The following is a 27,735-nucleotide window of genomic DNA, read 5'->3' on the forward strand; positions in this document are numbered from 1 at the left end:
AGAAACACAGCAGGTTCACAAGTATCTGTGGAGGGAGAAAAACAGTTGACATTTAGAGTCCAGTGACTCAACCAGCTCTGAAACAGGATCACTGGACTCTCAATAGTAATTCTGTTTTCTGTCCACAGATGCTGCCAGACCTACTGAGTTTTGCCAGCTATTTCTGTTGTTATACCTGAAACAGTTTGTCTGGCCATAACTTAGTGGCTTTTGAGGAATACTACTGTACACAAACTGGCTATCCCAATACTACTACAATGGAGATTGAGAGAGGTTCTATACTTGAACAAGTATTTCAGTTCCTTCGAGAGTACACCACTCAATGACCACACTTGCCTTGCATCACTTTACTCACTGTAGTTCTTTTGGAAGAACAGTGCTCTGAAGTTTACAAATGCACATGATGCCCATCCATATAGAAACGGCAAGGGGTTGACCTTCTATAACCTGACCTTGACACTGCAAATTTCTCCATGTTTAGTTTCCAATTATTGACGTTGGAGCATCACGTGAAGCTATTTGACTGTGTGCTGGCACAACCTCTTCAAACAACCTCTTCAACCAAGTCTCCCTAGACTAATGTTTTTACACTTTTGTTTTAGTATTCAGTGGCTGATACTTCATACTGAGACTAAACTTGTGCAAATCTGGAATTTTAATAGCCAAACAGATTCCCAAATGAAATAGTGAGACCCCATTCTCAACTGTCTTTTGTGCACTCTTACCATATCCCCGCATCTGGTTATGGACTAAATTCCATTTTTATTTTTACCATGATCATAGCATTCATGTAATCTAATTTTACTTCCAACTGATACTACTTTTGTAATGAGTGCATTGTGTTTATAGAATGAAGAATATCAATAATCAGTCAGAAGCCATGGAGTGACACAAACTCAACTGATTTGGAATGAGCTTCATGCCCAATTCCTGTTCATTGACAATCCCTGTAGTGACCAGTAACTTTCTTAAAACTTTGAACTTCCAGTTGAAAGAATGGCATGGAATTTCATTTTTAAGACGTTTGCATAACGAGCAAACTAAAAACGTTGACCAAACTTCTCTCCTGCGAGAAACCTTAAAAGTATGGAACAGAAGTTTCCTTTACGCGCAACCAAAAAACTCAATTCGACCGGATTTTCCCAAACCAATTCAATTTTTTGGCTCTGGCCCAAAGTCTGTCATCTCCCAAGCTTTTTTACTTTTATTTCCCAGCCTGGTAATATTTAACCCTAGAGCCAGTTTTTCGTAGTAAGATTTTATTCCCCTGGTAATTTTCATTGAAACAGAAACTAGACATGGCCTACAGCGTCATTTCAAGTCCTTATGTATTTGGTCTTTTCTAACTGAGCGCTAACTCCCACCTAAATTCCTATGTGGTGAACTTTTAAGATTTCCAGCCTCTAGTTGTTGTGTCTCTTCTGTGGCAGCATGCATAGGTCAGAGCCTGCAGACTAACATATATAAACTCTATCCTCTCAGTGCCCGTGTCCAAGAAAACATAGTATGTGATCGTTGTATCCAGGAAGCAATGTTAAGTCACAATCCATAGAATGAATCCCTACAGTATGGAAACAGACCATTTGGTCCATCAAGTCCACGCCAATTTTCCAAAAAGCATTTCTCCACCACCATCCACCCCGCGCAACCCCCCCCCCCCCACCCCCCACTCCCACCCAATACCTGTAACCTGTGGCTAATGCATCCAGCCTACACATCCTGATCACGATGTGGATAATTTCAACATGGCCAATCCACCCAACTTGCACATCTTTGGGCTGTGGGAGAAAAGCAGAGCGCCTGGCGGAAACTCAGACACAGGGTGGTATCGAACCCATGTCCCTGGCACTGAGGCAGCAGTGCTAACTACCGAGCAACCTACCACCCATATTAAACTAACTTTTAATTCCAGATTGTTTTGTTTTTTTATTAAACTCAAATTCCACTTTCTGATTATGGTGGGATTTGAATCCATTTCCCAGGACAATGGGCTTGATTTTTGGATTATAAATCCAATGACATTGCCAGCTATGCTACCACCTCCCCTTAAAGTTCCAACTCAATTTTACCTTAAACTGTAAACTACTCATTTACTTCTAACAGTTCATAATCCAAAATTCTTAACACTTTTGGGAACAACCAGCCTAGCCTCTGTAAACTTGGATGTTTCTGCAACTGTCTCAAAGTGTAAACAACTTGCACCTCTTCCCAGCAATACATCCAATTGTCCCTTAAATTTCACAGCTCCCCCTCACGCAGACTGATCATCAGCCAAATGCCAAAACAGTTTCATGACACCCATCAATATACCCGAAATTAAAAACCATCCCAAAGCACAACACTTTTTTTGTTTTTAAACCTTAATTGTAACAAGGATTGCAGTCAGGCCTGTAACTTAAGCCAGTGACTTTGTTTCGTACCATTCAGGGTCCAATGCATTTGTCATTGTCAGTAAATGTCACTCAGTAAAATGGAATTGTGACTGGCTTTCAGTTACACTCAAGAAAGCAGGCAAATTTGTGATTTCAAATACTGAAATCTGAATGAGCTTTCAAGCATTGTTTTAACTGCAGTAGACAAAAATGACGACATGTTTGGACATGTTGAGGATTTATACATGTTTTACATAATTGAATTTTTATTCGTTCGTGGGATAAGGGTGTTGCTGACCTGGCAGCATTTATTGCCCATCCCTAATTACCCAAGGGGCAGTTAAGAGTCAGTCACTTGTAGACCAGACCAGGTAGGGGTGGCAGTTTCCTTCCCCGAAGGGCATTAGTAAACCGGATGGATTTTTCCTGACATCAGCAGTACATTCATTGCCAGCATTAGACTTAATTCATTTTGTTTTCTAATTCAAATTCTACCATCTCCCTTGGTCGGGCTTGAACTCTGGTCTGGAGAACATTCCATGTCTTTGGATTAACAGACTAGTGATACTACCACTGGGCAATGGCCTGATGAATATGGATTAAGTGGAAAATGAACTAGATTCTCTAAACAAGAAAAATATCACAGCGTCATAAAACAAAGTTGTATTTCCATCTCGGTGCAGCTCCCAGGAGCAAAGAGAAGACAGAGTTTGATAAACGCATGCAGGTTACAGAAATCCTTGGTTGTAGTAATCACACGAACATTCGTGACCTTTTTGAGGCTGAAGTTCATAAATAGTTTAGCTTGTTTTCAGCCCATTCAGCTGATGCCTCTAAAGAGTGGATTGGGATTGGAAGACAATCTGTTGGTTTGATAAATTGATTTATTTTCCTTTAATTAAGCTTTGTAAAGGAAAAATTAAATCTTCTAAAACATTTTGACCTCCACAAGGACCTGTTTAAACACCCCACCCCCTACCACCAGGATGAGGTTGGGTAGGTCAATATTCTGATAATATTTTAAATTGAATTACTTCAATAATTTCCGCAATCCAGTATTATCTTTTTTTAATTACCTTTAAACACTCAGCTGATGTCCAAAGCATTTATTCTGAACTAACAGTTATGGCTTTGATTTCTCTCTTCACCTTGGCTTTCTTTGACTGTACCTTAGCACAAATTGAATCTTAGTAGATGCAATGTACCAATTGGTGCAACAATTGGAGATCTTCCCATTTCAATGTATTCCTTCGCCAATTCCTTAATCACTTTTTATAAAAACGCTGTTTATCATCTGAAGGAAAATGAGAAAGTTATAAACTTGCTGTTGGTGCTGCCATCCATTCCCACACTCTGCACCCAGACCCTTGCATCCTGCAGACACGTTTCAGTTTGCATTCTGGACCAGTGCCCCCTACCTGTTGTGTAGGTGACCAACATCTAAAGTTATCAGTGGCTAGTGGGAACATGGATTGAGGATGTAAGATCAGCCAAGATCATATTGAATGGCAAGAGGATTGAAGTGTCATGTGTTGTTCCAACTGCTCTGATCTTAAACCATGATTAGTCACCCAAAATGGGAAGTTGTTGTATAATGAAAGATTGAATAAGTTAGATCTGTGTCTGTTTGGTTTTAAAAGAATACATGGTGTGATACAAACAGAAGGCCCTGAACAGTGTTGACCAGGTTAATGTGGAAAGGATATTCCCTATTGTAGGAGAATTTAGAACTAGGAATGTTTGCCTAAAACAGGGAGCCCATCATTTTTTAAACGAAGATAAAGAGGTGGCGGGGGGGTGGGGGGAAACCAAAAGAACTGTGAAAGCTGTAAATCAGGAACAAAAACAAAGTTGCTGGAAAAGCTCAGCAGGTTTGCCAGACATGCCAAGCTATAAACGTATTTTCTTAGCAGGCCATATGTCTTGGGAGTTTCTGACTGAGTGTGTTTAATGCCAAGGTTGAAAAATATTTGGCCTTTCACCCTGCATTTTGAGAGTTGTGGAGTGGGAAAGAGGAGGAGGAGGAATGTGGCCTGTTAGGTCAGCTAAGAACTTGATGAATGGTGAAGCAGATTTGAAGGATGGTGTGTACTGTTCCTGCTCCTAATTTGTATGTTGCTATGTGAAGGAGAGCAGCTTGTTATGACATTACATCAGTAAACCAGTTGCTATGAGTTCAAATCATGTGGTAACTTGTGAATTGATCAATTAATTTGGTTATTAGTGGGAGGGGAAAACCTGCAATTTTTGTGATGAAAATAGGTGGATAAGAATTTGCATCTCTGGGGAGGCAGTGGTGTAGTGTTAATGTCACAGGATTAACAGTCCTGAACTTTGGATCAATGTTCTGGGCACATGTGTTTGAGCCCCATCATGGGACTTGGTGAAATTTGAAATCAATAATAAGCCAGTCCAATAGTAACCATGAGGCTATTTTGTGTGCATGCTGGAAGTGAACCATGAAGTGTGCATGCTGGAATGGATAGAGATAGAGGAAGCTGATGTGCTGAAAATTTTGTCAAACATTAAGATTGACAAGTCACCAGGCCCGGACCGGATTTGTCCTCTGCTGCTTTGGGAAGCGAGAAATGCAATTGCTTCGCCACTTGCGAGGATCTTTGCATCCTCGCTCTCCACCGGAGTCGTACCTGAGGACTGGAGAGAGGCAAATGTAATTCCTCTCTTCAAGAAAGGAAATAGGGAAATCCCCGGCAATTACAGACCAGTAAGTCTCACGTCTGTCGTCTGCAAGGTGTTAGAAAGGATTCTGAGGGATAGGATTTATGACCGTCTGGAAGAGCATGGCTTGATCAAATGCAGTCAACATGGCTTTGTGAGGGGCAGGTCATGCCTCTCAAACCTTTATTGAGTTCTTTTGAGGATGTGACTAGAAAAGTTGATGAGGGTCGAGCTGTGGATGTGGTGTATATGGACTTCAGCAAGGCATTTGATAAGGTTCCCCATGGTAGGCTCATTCAGAAGGTCAGGAGGAATGGAATACAGGGGAACTTAGCTGTCTGGATACAGAATTGGCTGGCCAACAGAAGACAGCGAGTGGTAGTAGAAGGAAAATATTCTGCCTGGAAGTCAGTGGTGAGTGGGGTTCCACAGGGCTCTGTCCTTGGGCCTCTACTGTTTGTAATTTTTATTAATGACTTGGACGAGGGGATTGAAGGATGGGTCAGCAAGTTTGCAGACGACACAAAGGTTGGAGGTGTCATTGACAGTATAGAGGGCTGTTGTAGGCTGCAGCGGGATGTTGACAGGATGCAGAGATGGGCTGAGAGGTGGCAGATGGAGTTCAACCTGGATAAATGCGAGGTGATGCATTTTGGAAGGTCGAATTTGAAAGCGGAGTACAGGATTAAGGATAGGATTCTTGGCAGTGTGGAGGAACAGAGGGATCTTGGTGTGCAGATACATAGATCCCTTAAAATGGCCACCCAAGTGGACAGGGTTGTTAAGAAAGCGCATGGTGTTTTGGCTTTCATTTAACAGGGGGATTGAGTTTGAGTCGTGAGATCTTGTTGCAGCCCTATGAAACTTTGGTTAGACCGCACTTGGAATACTGTGTCCAGTTCTGGTCGCCCTATTATAAGAAAGATGTGGATGCTTTGGAGAGGGTTCCGAGGAGGTTTACCAGATGCTGCCTGGACTGGAGGGCTTATCTTATGAAGAGAGGTTGACTGAGCTCGGACTTTTCTCATTGGAGAAGAGGAGGAGGAGAGGGGACCTAATTGAGGTATACGAGATAATGAGGCATAGATACAGTTGATAGCCAGAGACTATTTCCCAGGGCAGAAATGGCTAATACGAGGGATCATAGTTTTAAGCTGGTTGGAGGAAAGTATAGAGGGGATATCAGAGGCGGGTTCTTTACACAGAGTTGTGAGAGCATGGAATGCGTTGCCAGCAGCAGTTGTGGAAGCAAGGTCATTGGGGTCATTTAAGAGACTGCTGGACATGCATATGGTCACAGAAATTTGAGGGTGCATACATGAGGATCAATGGTCGGCACAACGTTGTGGGATGAAGGGCCAGTTCTGTGCTGTACTGTTCTATGTTCTATGTTCTATTGTCGGCAATATCCATTCACTAATATCCTTTAGGGAAGGAAATCTGCCATCCTTACCTGGTCTGGCCTACATGCGACTCCAGACCCACAGCAATGTGGTTGATTTTTTAACTGCTCTTTAGGAAATTAGTGATGGGCAATAAATGCTGCCCTAGCCAGTGACAACCTACAACCCCATAAACAGGTTAGTAAAATTGAATAAACCTACATGTCTCACGATTGAAACTTGTAGCTGGTTTCAGTCAGTGTGTGCCAGTTTCAATAACTTGGTTCTTATTACTTACATTTCAGGAAGCTGAAGAAGCTGATACGATATATCAAGGCAAAGAGAGAGGCCAAATTGGAAACCGAGAACAATTGTAAGGCACCCCAGCAATATGAAATCGACTACAACCTGGAGCCATTTGCTGGTCTGACTCCAGAGTATATGGAGATGAGTGAGTATTGTTCATCAAATTGTGGGATAATGCATCCTGTTCTGTGGAAGGGTCATTGGGCCCGAAATGCTAATTCTGATTTCTCTCCACAGATGCTGCCAGACCTGCTGAGAGTTTCCCTAAAATTTCACACATTTGGTCCATATTCCTCTTAAACCCTTCTCATCCGTGTACCAATTCAAAATGTTTTTGAAATGTTTCTATTGTACCTTTTTTCTGGCAGCCCATTCCATATCCGCAGTACTCTGAAGAAGCTGCCCCTCAGGTCCTCCTTTAAATCTTTCCCTCTCTCCTTAAGCCTATGGCTTCTAGCTTTCAATTCCCCATCCCTAGAGAAAAAGATTCTATGCATTCATCTGATCTATGGCCCTCATAATTCTGTGCACCTCAATAGGGTCACCCCTCATTCTCCTACGTTCCAAGGAATAAAGCCCTATCCTGCCCAACCTCTTCCTGTGTGATGTACCTTTTTAGTTCAGCGCAGGAAATCGAGGGAAAGCAAATACTGTGAAAGCACCATCTCGTGGCTTGTCCTTTTTTCGGATGAAATATCAAAATGGAGCCACTTATTGTGTCAAATACTTCCTTGTAAGATTAACAAATGTAGTGCTGATGAGAATAATATTGATGAGAAGGATGTTTTGTATTGAATTGAGCAGGTGTACTCTAAAAGATGAGTTTCATAATCTGCTTTCTCAGATTCAAGTTTGTTTCAGTAGTAAAGAACAAAGAAAATTGCAGCACAGCAACAGGCCCTTTGGCCCCCCAAGCCTGTGCTGATAGAGATCCTCTGTCTAAACCTGTTTTCTAAGGGCCTGTAACACTTTGCTCCCTGTCCAAATACATCTTAAAAGACACTATTGTGTTTGCGTCTACCACCTCCGCTGGCAATACGCTCCAGGCACCCACCACCCTCTGTGTAAAGAACTTTCCACACATATCTCCCTTAAACTTTCCTCCTCTCACTTTGAACTCATGACCCCTAGTAATTGAGCCCCCCACTCTGGCAGGGGGGAATGCTTCTTGCTATCCACCTTGTCTATACCCCTCACGATTTTGTAGACCTCAGCCCAGTCCCCCACTCAATCTCCATCTTTTTCTAATGAAAATAATCCTAATCTACTCAACCTTTCTTCATAGCTAGCACCTTCCGTACCAGGCAACATCCTGGTGAACCTCCTCTGCATCCTCTCCAAAGCATCCACATCCTTTTGGTAATATGGTGACCAGAACTGTCCGCAGTATTCCAAATGTGGCTGAATCAAAGTCTTATACAACTGTAACATGACCTGCCAACTCTTGTACTCAATACCCCGCCTGCTGAATGAAAGCATACCGTATGCTGCCTTGACCACTCTATTGACCTGCGTTACCATCTTCGGGGAACAATGGACCTGAACACCCAGATCTGTTATTTTTGAGTCACAGCAGGTGTCTCCCAATTTTGTGTTTTTTTTAAACAGAGTAAGGGCAAAGCAAGGCATTTACCCCGAGGCCCATGCTGGAAGCCAGTGTAGGGTGACCTCAGACGAGATGAGGGATCCCAAAGGATCTTGTTTCATTTCTGGTTCAGTTTGAAGATCGCAAGTAATCAGTTGTGTAAAGGAGCATCATGGAGAACCATACTGGGGGAAAGGCTGGGGGGAGTCTCCACCTTTCTCCTGACACCCCTCCTCTTCCCCCCCCTCACCCCCCCCCCCCCCCACCCCACCTATCCCCTCTCCCTAGAATAACTCTGCAAAATGGTATAATTACCGTTAAGTCTGAAGATTTGAGTTTGTGTACTCCTGAGCAAAGCTTGGAACTAAGCATCCTATTTGGTGTTATTTCAGATGTGACTGTCATGGCAATAAACCACACTGTAGCCCTGGGTAACTGATCAAATTGTTCAGGTATATGGTAAGGTTTTGCCAACCTCCTGAATGTAAGATTCACTGTTCTGACTCTCCCTGACCTAATTTTCCAAATTCCCCAAACTGCTGTCATTTTCAGTGTGTGTGGAATGGCCCCAGGAATTATTAATTTCCTGTTGCTCTCTTTATTTAAAAAAAAGCCTGTTGCAAAAAGTGTCTGAGCTAATATTGAAATGCTGTGACATTATCTTGTTACTATCACAGCCATTTAAGATCAGTTTCACAGCTGTTAGAAAGCCTTGATATAAAAAGCTGCTTAACTTATCCATTTTCATGAAGTTTTACTAAATAATATCAGGCTGATGTAATGTCTGCAATTCAGTCTGTTCTATGCAAGAATTGGTCAGATTAATGTTCACTTTGACCTGCCCACTTATTGAGCAAACTTCAGACAATATGAAATATTGGTTTTAAAGTAGGATTCACCTTCACAATTATTTATAATAAACTTAAATGCTTTTGACCACATGAAAATATTGTTCTTTGCAATAATATATGAATACATTACAAAAGTGATACAGCACAAAAGAAATCATTCAATCCATCAGCTGTGTAGCAGGTCTTTGAATGGGATATCCACTCCCCTGCCATTTCCCTATAGCCCCTCCAATTTTTTTTTCCCCCACTTCAAGTATTCCATTGGCTACTTGTGAAGCAGAGAAATGGCATTTGATAAGAATCTGGTCATACCCCCCACAGAGTACATAAAATGCAAATGAGACTGATCTCATGTATTTCTGAGTAATTTCCAGTGACGCTGTGGATCACCAAATCTTCTTAAAATTTCACAAGAGATTACTATACTTCATTTTTGATGAATTGGCCGTTAAAGTTCTTTTAGTCATGCGCTGTCCCTGAGGTTTGCTCCCGCTCTGGTAGTCAATGTTTATACCTCTTTCCTGGAATAATGCTCCTCTGATTTCTTGAACTGCATTTCAGCACATCCTCAAACACGTTTTCAGTTTCACCAAGCTAGCATGTTTGATTGTTTGTAAATGCCAGACCAGCAATTAATACCCATCCCTATCTAGACATTGCTGTGGTCTCGAATCACATTAGGGCCAGACCAGGTAAGGATTCCAGATTTCCTTTGGTAAAGTGTTAGTGAGCTGGATGGACAGTGGTTACATCATCATCAGTTGGCTAGTTCTTTGAATACCAGATGTTTTTTTATATTGTTGCATTCAAATTTTCCCATTGGCTGTGGTGAGATTTGAACTATATCTGGAGACATTAGCCTGGGATTCTGTGTTACAATTCTAGTGACATGACCATTATTTACCACCTGGGCTTTCAGGCCCTACACGCTCTGCTGCACTGCACAATAATTGTGCACTGGCTTCTTTTCAAGCTGTTCACAGCTGGGAAGAATTCCCTGAGCCCCCACTACAGTTATTCAACTTCTCCAGGATTTCTGAGGTCCAACGAGACACACTGTGGAATTCAGTTGCCTTCAGCAGCATTGTCTAAGATGGTGTCTGCTTTTCTCTCATTGCCTTGCTGCATGTCATGACCTATCTTACTAGTTGCAATTGTTAACCTTTGCGACCAGTTGATTGTTGATTGTCGATTGTCGATTGTGACAAGCAAAGAACTTGAATGGAAAATTAACTTGACACAAATAGGAGGCATTCTGCCAAATCTATTAAGTCATGTAAGTCTGTAAATTCATAGGATGTTGCTTTGACCCAGATACCAGAAATGATTGGTTCTTCCCCTGGAGACCTTTGTCAAACATTTGTTCTTGACCATGTCAAGAGGCCACATCTTGTCTGTGCTCATGGAGTAGCTGCTCACTGCTGCAGAAATCATCTTTCCTCTCATGTCACTGGTTCAGGTCTGCTTCACCATGTGCCCACAGGTGTGTTCTCGAATTGTGCTAGAGCTCCACAGGCCTTCTAGCCGCTTGGTGTGAGACTCTATTTCATAGGCACTTTGTCATATTGGCAAGTGTCACTATTTGCTCGGTTCTCATGTTGGAAAATGACTGGGCCTGGTGGCACTGCTCTTGAAGCAGTAGACTGTTCACAGGTAAAGGGATGACTGTTCAAAACAAGATAATGAGTTCAGAGACATTATGTTCCTGTTAGTGAGAAGCGTAAGGCTGGCAAGATTAGGGAGCAATAGATGAAAAAAGATATTGAGGTTCTTGTCAAGAATAAGAATCATCTTAGATACAGACAATTGAGTTCAAATGAATCTCTTCAAGCATGTAAGGGCAAAGAGGAGCTGTGAAATAACCTTGGCAGATAGGGTAAGGAAAATCCAGGGAGATTCTACAAGTACGTTAAGAGCAAAGGAGCAACTAAATAGATAATAGGACCCCTTCAACATAATGAGGCTGTATGTGTTGAATCTTGGATAGTGAGAGAGATACTAAAGGATTATTTTGTCAGTTTTTATCATGGAGAAAGAAGTGAAGGCTAGAGAACTTGGGGAAATAAATTGAAAACAGTCCACATTGCAGAAGTAGTAGTGCTGGACATCATTTTTCTTTAAAGAAAAGTATAAAGGTAAATAAATCTCTGGGGCCTGATCTGGTATATGCCAGGATATTGTGCAAAGCTGGGGAAGAAATTGCAGAGCTCCTCACAGTAATATTTGTATCGTCTATAACTACAGGCGAGGTGCCAAAGAACAGGAGGGTGACTAATGTTGTATCTTTGTTTAAGAAAGGCTAGGAGGAGAAGCCTGGGAACTATAGACCAGTGTGAGCCTGCCATCAGCGGTGGGTATGTTGTTGGAGGTGATGCTGAAAGATGGGGTTCACATGCATTTGGAGAGGCAAGGGATGATTTATGAATAGTCAGCATGGTTTTGTATGAGGGCAATCGTGTCTCGTAAACTTGATTCAGTTTTTTTTGAGGATGTAATCAAAAAGGTGAGGACAGAGCGATAGATGTTTGTAAAGCCTTTGACAAGCTTCCATATGTTAGACTAACTAGTAAAGTTAGATCACATGAGAAGCTTGCCAACTGGATCAGTTTAAGGTAAGAGGGGAAATAATGCATGGGAACCTGAGGGGTGACACTTTTTTGTTTACACAGAGGGTGGCATGCAAATGGAATGAGCTACCAGCAGAAGTGGTTGAAGCAGGTACATTAACAACATTTAAAAGGCATTTGGAAAAATACGTGGATAGGAAAGGTTTAGAAGGCTATGGGCCAAGTGTGGGGAAATGGGGTTAGCATGGACCATTCTGGGCTGAAGGGCCTTTCTCTTGGCCATAGGACTCTGATAAGCTGTTGGTTTGATGGTAGGAGGCAGAAGGTGGTGGTGGAGGGATTTTTTTTTGGCCTGGAGGCCTATGACCAGAAGTGTTCCTCTGGGTTGGTACTGGGTCCGCTTCGGATTGTTATTTACGTAAACAATTTTAATGAGAATATAGGAGGCGTGGTCAGTATTGTTGATGGATGATGCCAAATCAGTGCTATAGCAGGCAGTCGAGATGATTATCAAGGATTGCAGAGACCTTGATCAATTGGGCCATTGGGCTGAGGAGTGGCAGATGGAGTTTAATTTGGATAAATGCAAAGTATTACATTTTGGTAAAACAGTTGACCAGGATGTATACAATTAATGGCTGGGCCCTGTGCAGTGTTGGCGGGGTTCAGATACATAGTTTTTTTGAAATGTGCATCATAGGTGGGCAGGTTGGTTAAGCACACTTGCCTTCATTGCGCACACCATTGCATGCAGGACATTCTTCTTGTAGTACTGATTCTAGTTCTGGTCATCCTGTTGTAGGAAGCATAATATTAAGCTGGAGAGGGTTCTGAAAAGATTTACCAGGATGTCGCTGAGACTGGAGGGTTTGAGTTATAAGAAAGGCTGGATAGGCTGGGACTTGATTTACTGGCGTGTAGGAGGTTGAGGGGCAACTTCGAGATTTATAAAATCATGAGAAGCATAGATTAGGTGAATAAGAAGACCGTTTCCCTAAGGTGGGGGAGTTCAAAACTAGAGGGCATACTTTTAAGGTGAGAGGAGAAAGAATTTAAAAAGGAAATGAGGGCAACTTCTTACACAGTGGTCAGTGTGTGAAATGAACTGGCAAAGGAAGTTGTGGATACAGATAGAGTTAGAACATTTAAAAGACATTTGGTAAGTGTGCAATTAAGAAAGGTTTGAAGAAAGGCCAATGGCAGGAAAGTAGGACAGCTGTAGTTCCGTTTGGGAACATGGTTGGAATGGATGAATTGGACCTCTGTTTCTGTGCTGTGACATTATAACTTTGATGGGGGCGGGGGGGGGGGGGGGGGGGGGGCGGGGCGGGGCGGCGTGCAGCGGCGGGGAGAGCCAGAGGGAGGTTGCGTGGGGGAGGTGTGGTGCTGACTTTCTGCCTGAATGTTAAACCAACTTGAATGGACGTGAAAGATTCAATCCAGAATTGGAAGAACAACAGGTCTCTTCTGAAATTGCCCTAGACAATATTTGTCCCTCAAACAACAAGGATTATGCTTGTTTGTTTAAATTGTTTTGTGGGATTTGCTTTTGAAAAGAATTTCCACTGTGTTTAGAAAACAAGAGTGATGGCACATCAGAAAACCAAGATTAATTGACATCAGTGCTTTGGCACATAGTGGCTGCAAGAAAGGTGCTGAGTAAATGCAATATGCTTTCATGTTTTGATTTGTTTTACACAGAATGCTCCAGAGTCCTGAAGTGGGCTGTTTTCTGTGATTGGTTCATGGCCGTGTGAAACTGGAACACTTCAGTTTGTTTCTGTTTTTAATGGCCCGTTCACAAAAACATTCCCAGTAATGGCGAAACTTCCTGCTCTCGTCCAACTTGCTGACAAATTATGTCACGAAATTCCAACCAAATATTTATAAAATCTTTCAAACCGGAGTGCTGCTCAGTGTTTAGGATGTGCAGCAGCGATGCTCATCGTCTGACCTTTAGCCAGCTGTTATTTGAAAATGAAGCATCAGATCAGGAAAATTATTTTTGTATTTTAATCACAATGATTGGCATCCTTCAGAAAGGCTTTATTTTGGCACAGCTGTAATTGAGGTCACCCTTTCCATTTGTTGCTGTCTTACAGCAAGATCTAAGAGTTCCTTGTATATAATTGATGCACCTTTCTTTTATATGCAAAATGTTGGCTTTTATTCCTCAATTCATTTCCTGAAATCATTTTCTCAAAGTTCTGGATCTTTTGTCCCAAGTTCAGTGTGAATCAACAGACTAAACAGAATTGTGTTCTATCTCCAGTGTTAGAATTTGTGTTGTGTTCTGCTGCATCTTATTTCACCTTTTTATATCCTGTCTAAGTTACTGTTTTGTCATACCAAAACCACATGCGTCATAAGAATCTAACAGAATCGGGCTTGAATACCAAATGATAGTGAATGCTACACTGAAGATCTTTCTCATTCCTAGAATTCAGTGATCCCTCCAGGGACCCAGGGAAGATGATTCAGGCTGATGTATGTTGAGTCTTTCAGGATCACAGGATTCAGATTTGGAGTTGGTATGAGCTATGAATGTGTTGTGGGCAGTTAAGTAGAAAAATTAGAATTAGGTTTATTGCCACGAGTCCTTCAGAATCTCAAGTTAGAGATATTACTGAGTTGAAATTTTATTTTCCGTTCACTACTATCACTCCATCTGTGAGAAAAGGGAAATGTGCAGCAGTAGTTAAAGTAAATTGGTTTCACTGTACATTACAAAAAGTAACGGAGGATGGCAGCTGTTTAAGAATAGTCACTGTCGTTCCAGTCTTTTAGAAAACAATGTTTTGTGGCAGCAATGGGTGAGATTGGTTTTCACTGTCAATGTTTGTACTGAAGCTAACAATAACTTTGCCATTTTAAACATGGACTGGCAATACAGAGCTTGCAAGCAGTGACTCTGTATTTTCCACGAGGTGTGCTGCCGAAGTAAATAATGGCAGGCAATCAGTGACTAATTGCTGAACTGATGAGAACTTCCATTCTTCTGAAGGTTGCACTGTCCTTTCTCGGTGCCTCACATTAAGAAGGAAATGAGCTCTCCAGAGAGAATGGTATTGTTACAGTGCAGAAGACAGACATTCGGCCCATTGTGTTCATACTGACCCCCCCATTGTGTCAATAATGACTCACGACCCCCCCCTTGATGATTTTAACTTAATTGATTTATTGTCACACATACCAAAATAGTGAAAATCTTAGGATTGCTACCATGTGCTAGTCAGAGTAAAAATGAAAGAATAGGCACTATAAATGAGTGTTTTGAGAGATGGTGCAGGAGGGCAAGGTTCAGATTTTTAAGACATTGGGACCAGTTCTGGGGGAGGTGGGACTATTCAGAGTTGGACAGACTACACCTGGGCAGGACTGGAACCAGTGTCCTAGGGGGTACGTTTGCTAACACTGTTGGAGAGAGCTTAAACTAATGTGGCAGGGGAATGGGAACCAAATGAGGAGGATAGTGAACAGTAAGGAGGTAGTAACTAAAGCCTGTGAGGAACGAAACCATGAAGTCAGTGTGACTAAGGGGAAGAAGAGGTAGAGAGTAGATGAACGCAAAGGGACAGGTGGTCTGAGGTGCATTTGTTTTAATGCGAAAAGTGTGGTAGATAAGGCAAATGAACTGAGGGTTTGGATTAGTACCTGGGAGTATGATGTTATTGCTATTACTGAGACTTGGTTGAGGGAAGGGCAAGATTGGCAACTAAAAATCCCCAGGATACAGAAGCTTCAGGCGGGATAGAGAGGGAGGTAAAAGGGGTGGAGGAATTGCATTATTGGTCAAAGAGGATATCACAGCTATGCTGTATGGAGGACTTGAGCAGTGAGGCAATATGGGCAGAACTCAGAAACAGGAAGGGTGCAGTAACAATGTTGGGGCTGTACTACAGGCCTCCCAACAGTGAGCTGAGACTGAGGCACAAATATACAGACAGATTATGGAAAGATGTAGGAGCAACAGGGTGGTGCCGATGGGAGATTTTAATTTTCCCAACATTGACTGGGTTTTACCTAGTGTTAAGGATTTAGATGAAGCGGAATTTGTAAGAAGCATCCAGGAAGGTTTTCTAGAGCAGTATGTGAATAGTCCAACTTGGGAACGGGCCGTTCTGAACCTGGTTTTGGGGAATGAGCCTAGCCAGGTGGTTGAAATTTCTGTAGGGGGTTACTTTGGGAATAGTGATCACAACTCCATGAGTTTTAGAATACTGATGGACAAAGACGAGAGTGGTCCTAAAGGAAGAGTGCTGAATTGGGGGGGGGAAGGCCAACAATAGGAAAATTCAGCAGGAGCTTGGGAATGTGGATTGAGAGCAGCTGTTTGAGGGTAAATCCACACTTGATATGTGGGAGGATTTTAAAGAGAGATTGGTGAGAGTGCAGGACAGACATGTCCCTGTGAAAATGAGGGATAGAAAGGGCAAGGTTAAGGGACCATAGATGACGGGTGAAATTGTGACACTAGCAAAGAGGAAAAAGGAAGCATACATAAGGTCTTGGCGACTGAAAACAGACAAAGTTTTGGAAGAATATTGGGAAAGTAGGACCAATCTGAAACGAGAAATAGAGGGTGAAAAGGGGTCATGAAATAACTTTAGCAAACAGGGTTAAGGAAAATTCCAAAACCTTTTAGTCATACATAAGGAGCAAGAGGGTAACTGGAGAAAGGGTTTGCCCACTCGAGGACAACGGAGGGAAGTTGAGGAGTCAGAGAAAATGAGTGAAATTCTTGAGTACTTTACGTCAGTATTCACTGAGGGGAGGAACATAGTGGATGTTGAGATTAGGGATAGATCTTTGATTACTCTCGGTCATGTCAGCATAAGGAGGGGGCAAGTTATGGGTATTCTCAAAGGTATTAGGGTGGACAAGTCTGCAGGTCCAGATTGGATCTATCCCAGGTTTCTGGGGGAAGCAAGAGAGGAAATAGCTGGGGCCTTAACAGATATCTTTGCAGCATCCTTGAGTATGGGTGAGGTCCCGGAGGACTGGAGAATTGCTAATGTTGTCCCCTTGTTTAAGAGGGATAGTGAGGATAATCCAGGTAATTATCGACGAGTGAGCCTGACCTCAGTGGTGGGGAAGCTGCTGGAGAAGATACTGAAGGATAGGATCTATTTACATTTGGAATAAAATGCTATTATTAGCAATAGGCAGCATGGCTTTGTGCAGGGAAGGTCATGTCATACCAACTTGATAGAATTCTTTGAGGACATGACAAAGTTGATTGATGGAAAGGCTGTAGATGCCATATACATAGACTTCAGTAAGGCGTTTGATAAGGTTCCCCATGGCAGTTTGTTGGAGAAAGTGAAGTCGCATGGAGTCTACAGTGTACTAGCTAAATGGATAGAGAACTAGCTGGGCAACAGGAGATAGTTGTAGTGGAAGGGAGTTACTCAAAACGGAGAACTGTGACAACTGGTGTTCCACAGGGATCCGTGTTGGGGCCATTGTTTGTGATGTACGTAAATAATCTGGAGGAGGGTATAGATGGTCAGATTAGCAAGTTTGCAGATGGCGTGAAGATTGGAGCAGCAGATAGTGAAGGGGACTGTTGGAGAATGCAGCAGGATATAGAGAGACTGGAGAGTTGCGTGGAGAAATGGCAGATGGCGTTCAATCCAGGCAAACGTGAGGTGATGCATTTTGGAAGATCCAATTCGAGCGAACTGTATGGTAAATGGAAAAGCCCTGGGGAAAATTGATGCACAGAGAGATCTGGGTGTTCAAATCCCTTGTACCCTGAAGGTGACAACGTAGGTCAATAGAGTGATCAAGAAGACATATATGGCATGCTTTCTTTCATCGCATGGTGTATTGAGTACAAGAGTTGGCAGGTCACATTACAGTTGTATAGGACTTTGGTTCAGCCACATTTGGAGTACTGTGTACAGTTCTGGTCGCCACATTACCAAAAGGATGTGGATGCTTCGGAGAGGGTGCAGAAGAGGTTCACCAGGATGTTGCCTGGTATGAAGGGTGCTAACTACGAGGAGAGGTTGAGTAGATTAGGATTATTTTCATTAGAAAGACGGAGGTTGGGGGTGACCTGACAGATCTCTCAAATCATGAGGGGTACAGACATGGTGGATAGCAAGAAGCTTTCCCCCCAGAGTGGGGGACTCAATTACTAAGGGTCATGATTTCAAGGTGAGAGGGGAAAAGTTTAAGGGAGACATGCATGAAAAGTTCTTTATGCAGAGGGTGGTGGGTGCCTGGAACACATTGCCAGCGGAGGCGGTAGAGGTGGGCAGGATGGTGTCATTTAGGATGTAACTAGACAGACACATGAATGGGCAGGGACCAGATGGATACAAGTCCTTGGAAAATAGGCGGAGGTTTAGATAGAGGATCTGGATCGGTGCAGGCTTGGTGGGCCGAAGGATCTGTTCCTGTGCTGTAATTTTTTGTTCTTTTTGTTCTTTGAAAAGCTTTGCTTATGAGTGGTACAGGCAAATCACAGCAAACAAAGGATGTACAGATCAAAAAGACTTCGAGGCATACAGTTTACATCATTTGAAGCTAGAGTCCATTCAACAGGCTGATAGCAGCTGGAAAGAAGCAATTCCTGAACCTGCTTGTGTACGTGTTCAGGGCTTCTGCTTTTTCATGCCTTCTCTTGCCTTTTACTTGGGCTCCTACATATCGTTTGTATTTAAGTAACCATTCAATGCCTCCATTAAACCTGCTTCCACTGCATTCCAAGCGTCAGCTACTCAGTTTTTCCTTTCACAAAAGTAACGTGAGAATCACTTCAGTTGTGTCAGAGATAGTAGCCGAGGCCTGAAATGTCAGCTTTCCTGATCCTCTGCTGCTTGGCCTGCTGTGTTCATCCAGCTCTACACCTTGTTACTTCAATTGTATGTTGTCTTATTCTCAATTCTTTTCAAAGTTTGACCCTTTCTAGACCTGTCATGAATTTGAAAACTTCAAACAGATCTCCTCCTTAATCTTCTCTCAAGGGGAAACACCTCCAACTTCTCAATCTAATCCTCATAACTGAGAATTCTCACCCCGGATCTAGTCTCACCTTATGAATCCCTCCAATGTACTCTCCTCTTCCTAAAGTGTACACTGTATTGCAATGGAGGTTTTGAACATGTTTGGAATGGTTTCCCTGCTTTAGTATTCTATCTCACTCTTATATCCTAGTGTGGAAAAGATTCAGAAGTGGCTGTAGAGGTGAAGAATGTTAGTTATGGTGGTAGATGGGAGAACCTGGGGCTGCTCTCTTTGCAGGAGGGAAAGCTGAGTGCAGGTCTGATTGAAGTACTCAGACTCATGAGGCAAGTGGACAGACTAAACAAGGTGAAAATTTTCCCACTTAGGAAAGTGTTGGGATTTTATTTGATTTATTACTGCCACATTTAGCAAAATACAGTGAAAAGTATTGTTTTGCGCACTAACCAGACAAATCCCACCCTACATAAGTACATCAGGGTAATCGAACAATATAGAATATAGTGTTACAGATGCAGAGATGGATCAAATCTAATATTTGAGATGTCTGTTCAAGAGCCTGATAACAGCAGGGAAGAAGCTGTTCTTCAATCCGTTCGTACATGTTTTCAAACTTTTATATGTTCTCCCTGGTAGAAGAGATATAACTGGGGTGGGAGGGGTCTGTGTGATTATGTTGGCCAATTTTCTGAGGAGTGGGAAGTGTGGCCAGTCATGCAAAGGAAGTCCTGGTTTTCATGATGGCCTGGGCTACATTCATAAGTCTCTGTAATTTTGAATGAAAACGAACAATCATAAAGCAATTAATAAATGAAACAAAAGTGATATGATGAAAGACCTTTTTTAAAAACGTTCAAGATTTCAGAGATCCAAGATTTTCACATAGCCAGTGGTTGGGTTCTAGAATGCTCTCTGAATGTGGTGGAGGATAGTTATCAGTTTGAAAAAGGGAATTAGGTGGCAGTTTGGAAAGGCAGTATGTGCAGAGAGTGGCAACAAAGCAGGGGAGTGTTGCTGAGTGTGATGCTCATTTGGAGAGTTGGCATAGATGGGCAGAATGGCTATCTGCTACACTGTTATAATGATGAAGTGCACTTTTTTTCCCTAGGTATCAAGTTCATACATGCCACCAGCAAAATCTTTGCAAATTTTCTGAGTGTGAAGCTTCTCCATCAAGTTAATTAAAATTTTGGAATTCTTTGTGCTCTTAAGTTTTAATATTTCAACTTCTGTCTGAATGCAGACTGCTTGTCTCAATTTTATATTGTGTGTGTGCACTCGCGCTCTCTCTCAGTATTATGAAAGTGGCAGCTTATTATAGATGTGTGTCTCATTCCTGTGCTTGCTGTACAACATGGTTAGTTGCTCATTTAGTTTGACAATAAACAATAGGTGCTGGAGTAGGCCATTTGGCCCTTCGAGCCATTATGATCATGGCTAAACATCCACTGACATCACTGCTGCTGGATGACTCGAGATTCCTTGATTTGGTATCGAATCCCAACCAATTAGGAAAGGTCACAAGATCCATCAATTGGTGGATGCATTCTCCCCGTGTCTGCATGGGTTTCCTCCGGGTGCTCTGTCTTCCTCCAACAGTCCAAGGATGTGCGGATTAAGTGGATTGGCTGTTCTTGGATAGTGAACGATATTGGTTCAATGTTGAGCATGAAATCCAGGTCAAAATTTGACAGAAATGTATTATTTCTGTGCACTGCTGCATTTTTATGGTGCGATCCTATATTGGGAATGGCCTCAGGCTTGATTCTGTTTTGTTGACTACAAGCAAATACATTGTTGCTGCTCTGAATGTCTTAACGTGTGAACTGTCCATTCCGCAGTCATCCAGTTTGGATTTGTGACCCTCTTTGTGGCCTCCTTCCCACTCGCTCCACTGTTTGCACTACTCAACAACGTCATTGAAATCCGCCTGGACGCTAAAAAGTTCACCACTGAGCTCCGAAGACCCAATGCAACAAAAGCAAAGGATATTGGTCAGTCCATCTCTTGATTATTGTGTTAATGTAATATTCTTAGTGAGCAAGAAGGACAGTTTGGTATCTGATTTGGCACACCTTAGTTCAGCATGATGACCCAGTGGTTAGCACTGCTGCCTCACAGCGCCAGGGACCCGGGTTTGATTCCTCACTCAAATGACAATGTGTGGAGTATGCATGTTCTCCGTGTCTGCATGGGTCTCCTGTTGGTGCTCCGGTTTCGCCCCACATCCAAGGATGTGTGGATTAAGTGGATTGGCCAAGCTAAATTGCCCCTAGTGTCCAGGGATGTGCAAGGTAGGTGGGTTGCAATGGGAAATGTGGGGCTACAGTGATAGAGTAGGAGGGAGGGTTTAAGTGGGATGTTTTGGCGGGTCAGTGTGGTCTCTGGCTGAATAACCTGCTTCCATACTGTAGGGATTCTATGATCTGTACTGTTTTCAGAGCCACTTTTCAAGATATGGTGCTACGGTTTGTGATCTGGGACATTCCTCAGGATAGTGCCCTAGGCCCAAACATCTCCAGCTATTTCATCAATGACCTTCCCTCCATCAGAATGTCAGAAGTGGGGATGTTTTGTCAATGAGTATGATATTCAGCACCACTTGTGATGACTCGGTTACTGAAACAGTTCATGTTCAAATGCAGTAAAGTCTAGATGATATCCAGACTTGGACTTGCAAGTGATGAGTAACATGCATGTCACAGAAATGCTAGGCAATGACCATCTCCAATTACTTCTGTCCCTTAACATTCACTGGTATGGCGATCACTGAATCCCCCACTGTCAACATCCTGGGGGTTACTATTGATCAGAAGCTTATTTGGACTTGCCACATGGTTAGTCCAAGGCTAGCAATACTGCAGTGAGTAATTCACCACCTGGCTCCCTAAAGCCAATCCACCCTCTACAAGGCACAAGTCAGGGGTATAATGGAATACTTTCCAACTGTATGGATGAGTGCGGCTCCTACAAGACTTGAGTAGAACACACATCTTGAAATTCCCTCCCTAACAGTGTTGTGGGACCACCTACAGCTTGTGGACTGCGGTGGCTTAAAAAGGCAGCTCACCACCACCACCTCGAGGGGGCATCTAGGTATGGGTATCTAGGTATGGGTATCTAGGTATGGGTATCTAGGTATGGGTATCTAGGTATGGGTATCTAGGTATGGGTATCTAGGTATGGGTATCTAGGTATGGGTATCTAGGTATGGGTATCTAGGTATGGGTATCTAGGTATGGGTATCTAGGTATGGGTATCTAGGTATGGGTATCTAGGTATGGGTAATAATTACTGGCTCAGCCAGTGACACCCATGTCCCACAAGAGAATGAGAAATTGTGAATGAGCAATGGAAACAGTTTTAATAGTAGCTTTCAAAATGCAATTGAATAAATCCTCTGAAAGCTGCAAAAATAACAAAATGGCAACAGAATTAGTTGTTCAGCTCTTCCAAAGAACCAACACACTACGCGATAAATGGTTTTTTCTGATTTGTACCATTCGCAATGAGCTACTGAAATGCAAGATGCGTAAATTGTAAAATTGAAATAATATTCACCACCCAACAACTTTGTATACATCCTTCAACCAAACTTTTTCCTGAAAAAGGCTGGTACCCGCAACGTTAACTTCCCCTTTCCTCCCAGATGCTGCCTGGCTTAGTGTTTTCCAGCATCTTATTTGTCTAATATCTTTTTTATTTAAAACAAGACATGCAAAGAATTCCTACTACATTAAGCTTGTATCCTTGTTATGTTTTAGTTCAGGTTTGCTTTGTTTTCATTTCGGTCATTTTTGATATCTACTCCCAGGCTGTTTGCTTCTGCAAGCTAGAATTTCAATGTTTTGCCATGAGGCAGATAAATACATCCAATTGCAATAATCACTTCATATCAGTAATGTGTTTCTCGGAATCAGTTACAGCACAAAGACGCCAATCAGCCCATTGTGTCTGCAGCAGCTCTTCAAGTGAGCGTCATTACCTGTTGCTGTTCATCCTGCTTCCTGACCCCCGCACCCTTGTACCTTTTTTTAATTCCAAATAGCCATCCACTGCCCTCTTGAGTGCCTCATTTGAACTTGCCCCCACCAGGCAGTGTATTCTAGGCCCTGATTACTTACTATGTGAAGATGATTCTCCTTGCATCATCTTTGCTTCATTTGCACAGTACTTTAAATCTATGCCTTTTGTTCTTGCTTTTCATGAACAGGAACAGCTTCTTTCCATCTACTCTGTCCAGCCCCCACTCATTACTTTGGGAAAACTCTTTCCAATCTTCTTTCCACCACAATCACCCCCAGGAGAACAGTCCCAATTTCTTCAGGCTGTCCTCAGCTGAAGTTTCTTATTCCTGGAACAGTTCTTGTGAATTATTTCTGCATTTTTCCAATGCATTCATATTTTGCCTATAATGCAGTACTCACAACTGTTCACAGTACTCCAGCTGGGGTCTAACATGTACCTTGTACAAGTTCAACATCACCTCCCTGCCCTTGTACTGAGGACAGTGTATGCTTTATTACTGTCTGTTTCTCTTCCAGCATCTTTTGTACTGTGGGACTCAGCAACTCCTCCACTTTCATCAAGTATCTGTGTCTGGGTTTTTTGAGTTCTGATTTTGTTTTGATTTGTGCAGAGATTAAAAACAAATGCTAGTGACTTGTCTCTGTGTGTGGTTGATGTATTTATACAACTTTAGGAGCCCTGTCACAAAGAACAGTTTTCAGTCTTATCGCTTTTTTTCCTCAAAAGTGGAAGGGGAATTTGCTTTGAGACCAAATTAAAATGCCTAGGAGCAGGTCTTCCCATAGCTTGTATATACATTGTCTGGAAGGATCAAAGGATGGGGAAAAGGTCCCTCGGAAGAGCATTTAATCGCTTTTTAAAAAAAGCGTGTTTATTTTCAGCATTTCTGTTTTATTTCCTGATTTGTATTTTTGTTATAGTTTTCACTTCAGAGATTTAATATTATGCATGTTTGTGATGAAATCCCTGATCAACCAATTGAAATCAGAGCCATGAATTACAAAACTTAATCAAATCCAGGGTGAGAGCAGCTGATCTTTGACTCACTCAAATATTTAGAGCTCTATTTTGAAGAAGTGGATCTGTGGCCATCAATAATCTGACTGAGAAAGTATGTGAAATATCTTGGCGTATCAGATGAAAGGGAAGAGTTTGACTCATGGTTCAAAGTGCAAGTGAGTGTGAAGAAACAAATCTACTAAGGCATCCTGTAGTTAAGACAAACCCAGTTAAAATGGACCAGATCTTCATGCTAGGCCTGTTCAGGTTTGTCAAAAGGACAGTCAACCTGATGTTCTTCTGGTTTGTTAAGGATAGTGTTCTTGAATGGGTTTTAATTCAATACTGAATAAATAATGTTCAAGGAGGTGGGAGATGTGGAAAATAGTCATTTAAGTAGAATAATGCAATAAAAGTAGTCACTTAAATGGGAGAGTGTGGCAGCACATGGCTTTATTTTATTTTCTCAGGATTGTGTAGTGTGCAAATGCTATCATCTGAAACTGGGATGCACAGTAAACAATTAGTTAATGCATCTTAAAATAGAAAGTAGCTTCTTAAATTTCAGTAGCATCTGCAAACCATGGAAACCAGTCACTAAGCTAATTCCCAGATTCTGTTTTGTGGGAGATATCAGCCATCGCATTTTCTGGCTTCATATATACGCACACCATATGTTGGGAAGTTCCAGAAATAGCCGATATTGCAAGGTTGGTCAACAAAATGTTAACCCTTATCTAACACTACACCATTAATTGCAGTGTCCTTGCTGAAACTAGCAAGTGACATTGCAGTTTGTTTGTAAATGCTGTCATTTTGTGAAACAAAAAATCCTTGCTCACAAAAAGAAATGACATGTATTGCATGAAAAGATTAAAAACAAACATGCAGGAGTGTGTTACCAGTGCTGATAATGCCATCATTGACATAAAAGTTTATCATGGACTTGTAAGCTGGGCCAAGGCATGTAGGGGACAAGATCAGACCATCCTGTCCCTTGTGCCTGTTTGTCATTCAGGTAGATCAAAGCTGATCTGCATCTAACCTCCATCTTCACATCTTGATTCCATAACATTTCCTTAAGGAAAATCTATCACTGTGCAAGATAATAAAATGTGAGGCTGGATGAACACATCAGGCCAAGCAGCATCTCAGGAGCACAAAAGTTGATGTTTCGGGCCTAGACCCTTCATCAGAGAGGGGGATGGGGAGAGGGAACTGGAATAAATAGGGAGAGAGGGGGAGGCGGACCGAAGATGGAGAGTAAAGAAGATAGGTGGAGAGAGTGTAGGTGGGGAGGTAGGGAGGGGATAGGTCGGTCCAGGGAAGACTGACAGGTCAAGGAGGTGGGATGAGGTTAGTAGGTAGCTGGGGGTGCGGCTTGGGGTGGGAGGAAGGGATGGGTGAGAGGAAGAACAGGTTAGGGAGGCAGAGACAGGTTGGACTGGTTTTGGGATGCAGTGGGTGGGGGGGGAAGAGCTGGGCTGGTTGTGTGGTGCAGTGGGGGGAGGGGACGAACTGGGCTGGTTTAGGGATGCAGTTGGGGAAGGGGAGATTTTGAAACTGGTGAAGTCCACATTGATACCATATGGCTGCAGGGTTCCCAGGCGGAATATGAGTTGCTGTTCCTGCAACCTTCGGGTGGCATCATTGTGGCAGTGCAGGAGGCCCATGATGGACATGTCATCTAGAGAATGGGAGGGGGAGTGGAAATGGCTTGCGACTGAGAGGTGCAGTTGTTTGTTGCGAATTGAGCGGAGGTGTTCTGCAAAGCGGTCCCCAAGCCTCCGCTTGGTTTCCCCAATGTAGAGGAAGCCGCACCAGGTACAGTGGATGCAGTATACCACATTGGCAGATGTGCAGGTGAACCTCTGCTTAATGTGGAATGTCATCTTGGGGCCTGGGATGGGGGTGAGGGAGGAGGTGTGGGGACAAGTGTGGCGTTTCCTGCGGTTGCAGGGGAAGGTGCCGGGTGTGGTGGGGTTGGAGGGCAGTGTGGAGCGAACAAGGGAGTCACGGAGAGAGTGGTCTCTCCGGAAAGCAGACAGGGGAGGGGATGGAAAAATGTCTTGGGTGGTGGGGTCGGATTGTAAATGGCGGAAGTGTCGGAGAATGATGCGTTGTATCCGGAGGTTGGTAGGGTGGTGTGTGAGAACGAGGGGGATCCACTTGGGGCGGTTGTGGCGGGGGCAGGGTGTGAGGGATGTGTTGCGGGGAATACGGGAGACGCAGTCAAGGGCGTTCTCGATCACTGGGGGGAAAGTTGCGGTCCTTAAAGAACTTGGACATCTGGGATGTGTGGGAGTGGAATGTCTTATCGTGGGAGCAGATGCGGCGGAGGCGGAGGAATTGGGAATAGGGGATGGAATTTTTGCAGGAGGGTGGGTGGGAGGAGGTGTATTCTAGGTAGCTGTGGGAGTCGGTGGGCTTGAAATGGACATCAGTTACAAGCTGGTTGCCTGAGATGGAGACTGAGAGGTCCCGACTCTATCACTGTGCAGTTTGGTTTTGAGAATTTCAACTGAATAAGCCATAACTCTTGAGGGAAATGGGTGACAGATTTGCACTATTCTTTTGTGTGAAGTCATACTTCCCGATATCAGCCCTGAATTTCCTCCCGTTTGTGATTGTCCATCCATTTCTCGGACCTGAGAGGCCAATTAGTCTTCAATAGGATTCAGACTGCACAATATGAGGCTCTTGCTCTTCGACCAGCCTCCCGAGTTTAGGGACACACTGGGTGCTGTTAGTCCTTCCACAAACTTCCAATTTTAGCTGTGTTTGCATCAAATGCAAGCAGAAGACATCACACCATCCATTGGTTCGATCAGTTGTATTTCTCCCCCACCTCCCAAGCATCATATGCTGGAAATGTTGAAGTGAAGTCAACCATCAATGCTGAAGGCTGAGTTAGTGGGGAATGCTACTAGCTGTGAGCAACCTGAAATCTCAGGATCTTTTATCCAGTGTTACCAGTGTCTATCATTGTCTCTTAATCTAAAAACAAAATCCGAAGAATAATCTTCAGTTTTTCATGAGAACTATTCAGATGAAGATCATTATTGTAAAGCCCTACTGTGTCTCCTAGTCTGTCTGAGTTAAAATCCTACAAAGTATGTGGACAATATAGCAGTCGTGCTGTTTCAATGCCAGTCTTATGGTAATGGTTTTTGTAGTAGTGGGTATGGTTTTATACATTTCTAAGCTTGACTTAATAAATTTCTGAACGAGTGGGTATTCAATTTGGATTGGAATTGTTCTTTTCACCAAAATTGGTTTGATGTCAGCTATTATTATCAGAAAAGGGAAGAATGTGAAACTAACTGGACAATATCCTAAATGATGGAACTGCTGTCCTGTTGCATTTAGGTATCTGGTACAACATCCTGAGAGGAATTGGCAAGTTGGCTGTTATCATAAACGTAAGTAAATAGTATTTATTTAAATGTCCTTAATTAAAATAATTTGGAGGTAACTAATCCAGAGTCTGTATGCATTATCTAATTCTCAACACAATGCCAGTTAATTAAGTTACACTTAATTGGGGAGAGGGGGGCCAGAGGCATTTGAGGGGATGCTCCACAGACTAAGCAACAAAGTAGGGGCAAGAGAATTGATCCAATGAGAACTAACTGTGCAAATCAAATCTAATTGATTTTTCTGTAAAATTGAGAGAATGGGAAGTCAATGTGCCTTATTATTCTTTCTAATCTTTCTCAAAATAACCTGAATTAGGCTCCCCAACACCCCACACCCCACCCCAAGGCATTTGTAGATGTACAGAGACTGATGCATGCTGAGCTTTCCAAGTTAGACTGCAGCATTAATGCTAAGCTTTCAGTGAGCCCTGTTTCAGTACCAGTACCACAGAACAGGACTATAGTGATTGTGGCAATATAATCACCTGCAGCAGTTAATATCTGTGCGCACAAATCACAGCCCACAAATGATGAGGGTTACATGATGGAATTCTGTGTCATGAAGCCCACA

General features: G+C 42.8%; 1 protein-coding gene across 2 annotated transcripts in view; it reads left to right on the forward strand.

Moving 5' to 3' along the window:
• The window catches only part of ano1a (anoctamin 1, calcium activated chloride channel a), a 208,274-nt gene that overhangs the window by 159,701 nt on the left and 20,838 nt on the right, over window positions 1-27,735 (forward strand). For both annotated transcript variants that reach the window (XM_059652199.1, XM_048545941.2), the window contains 3 exons: window positions 6,739-6,884; window positions 20,559-20,711; window positions 27,115-27,167. In XM_059652199.1, the coding sequence (XP_059508182.1) occupies window positions 6,739-6,884; window positions 20,559-20,711; window positions 27,115-27,167 (352 nt within the window). The remainder of the gene's footprint in view (window positions 1-6,738; window positions 6,885-20,558; window positions 20,712-27,114; window positions 27,168-27,735) is intronic.

Source organism: Stegostoma tigrinum, chromosome 17 (assembly GCF_030684315.1).
Source record: "Stegostoma tigrinum isolate sSteTig4 chromosome 17, sSteTig4.hap1, whole genome shotgun sequence".
Lineage (NCBI taxonomy): Eukaryota > Metazoa > Chordata > Chondrichthyes > Orectolobiformes > Stegostomatidae > Stegostoma > Stegostoma tigrinum.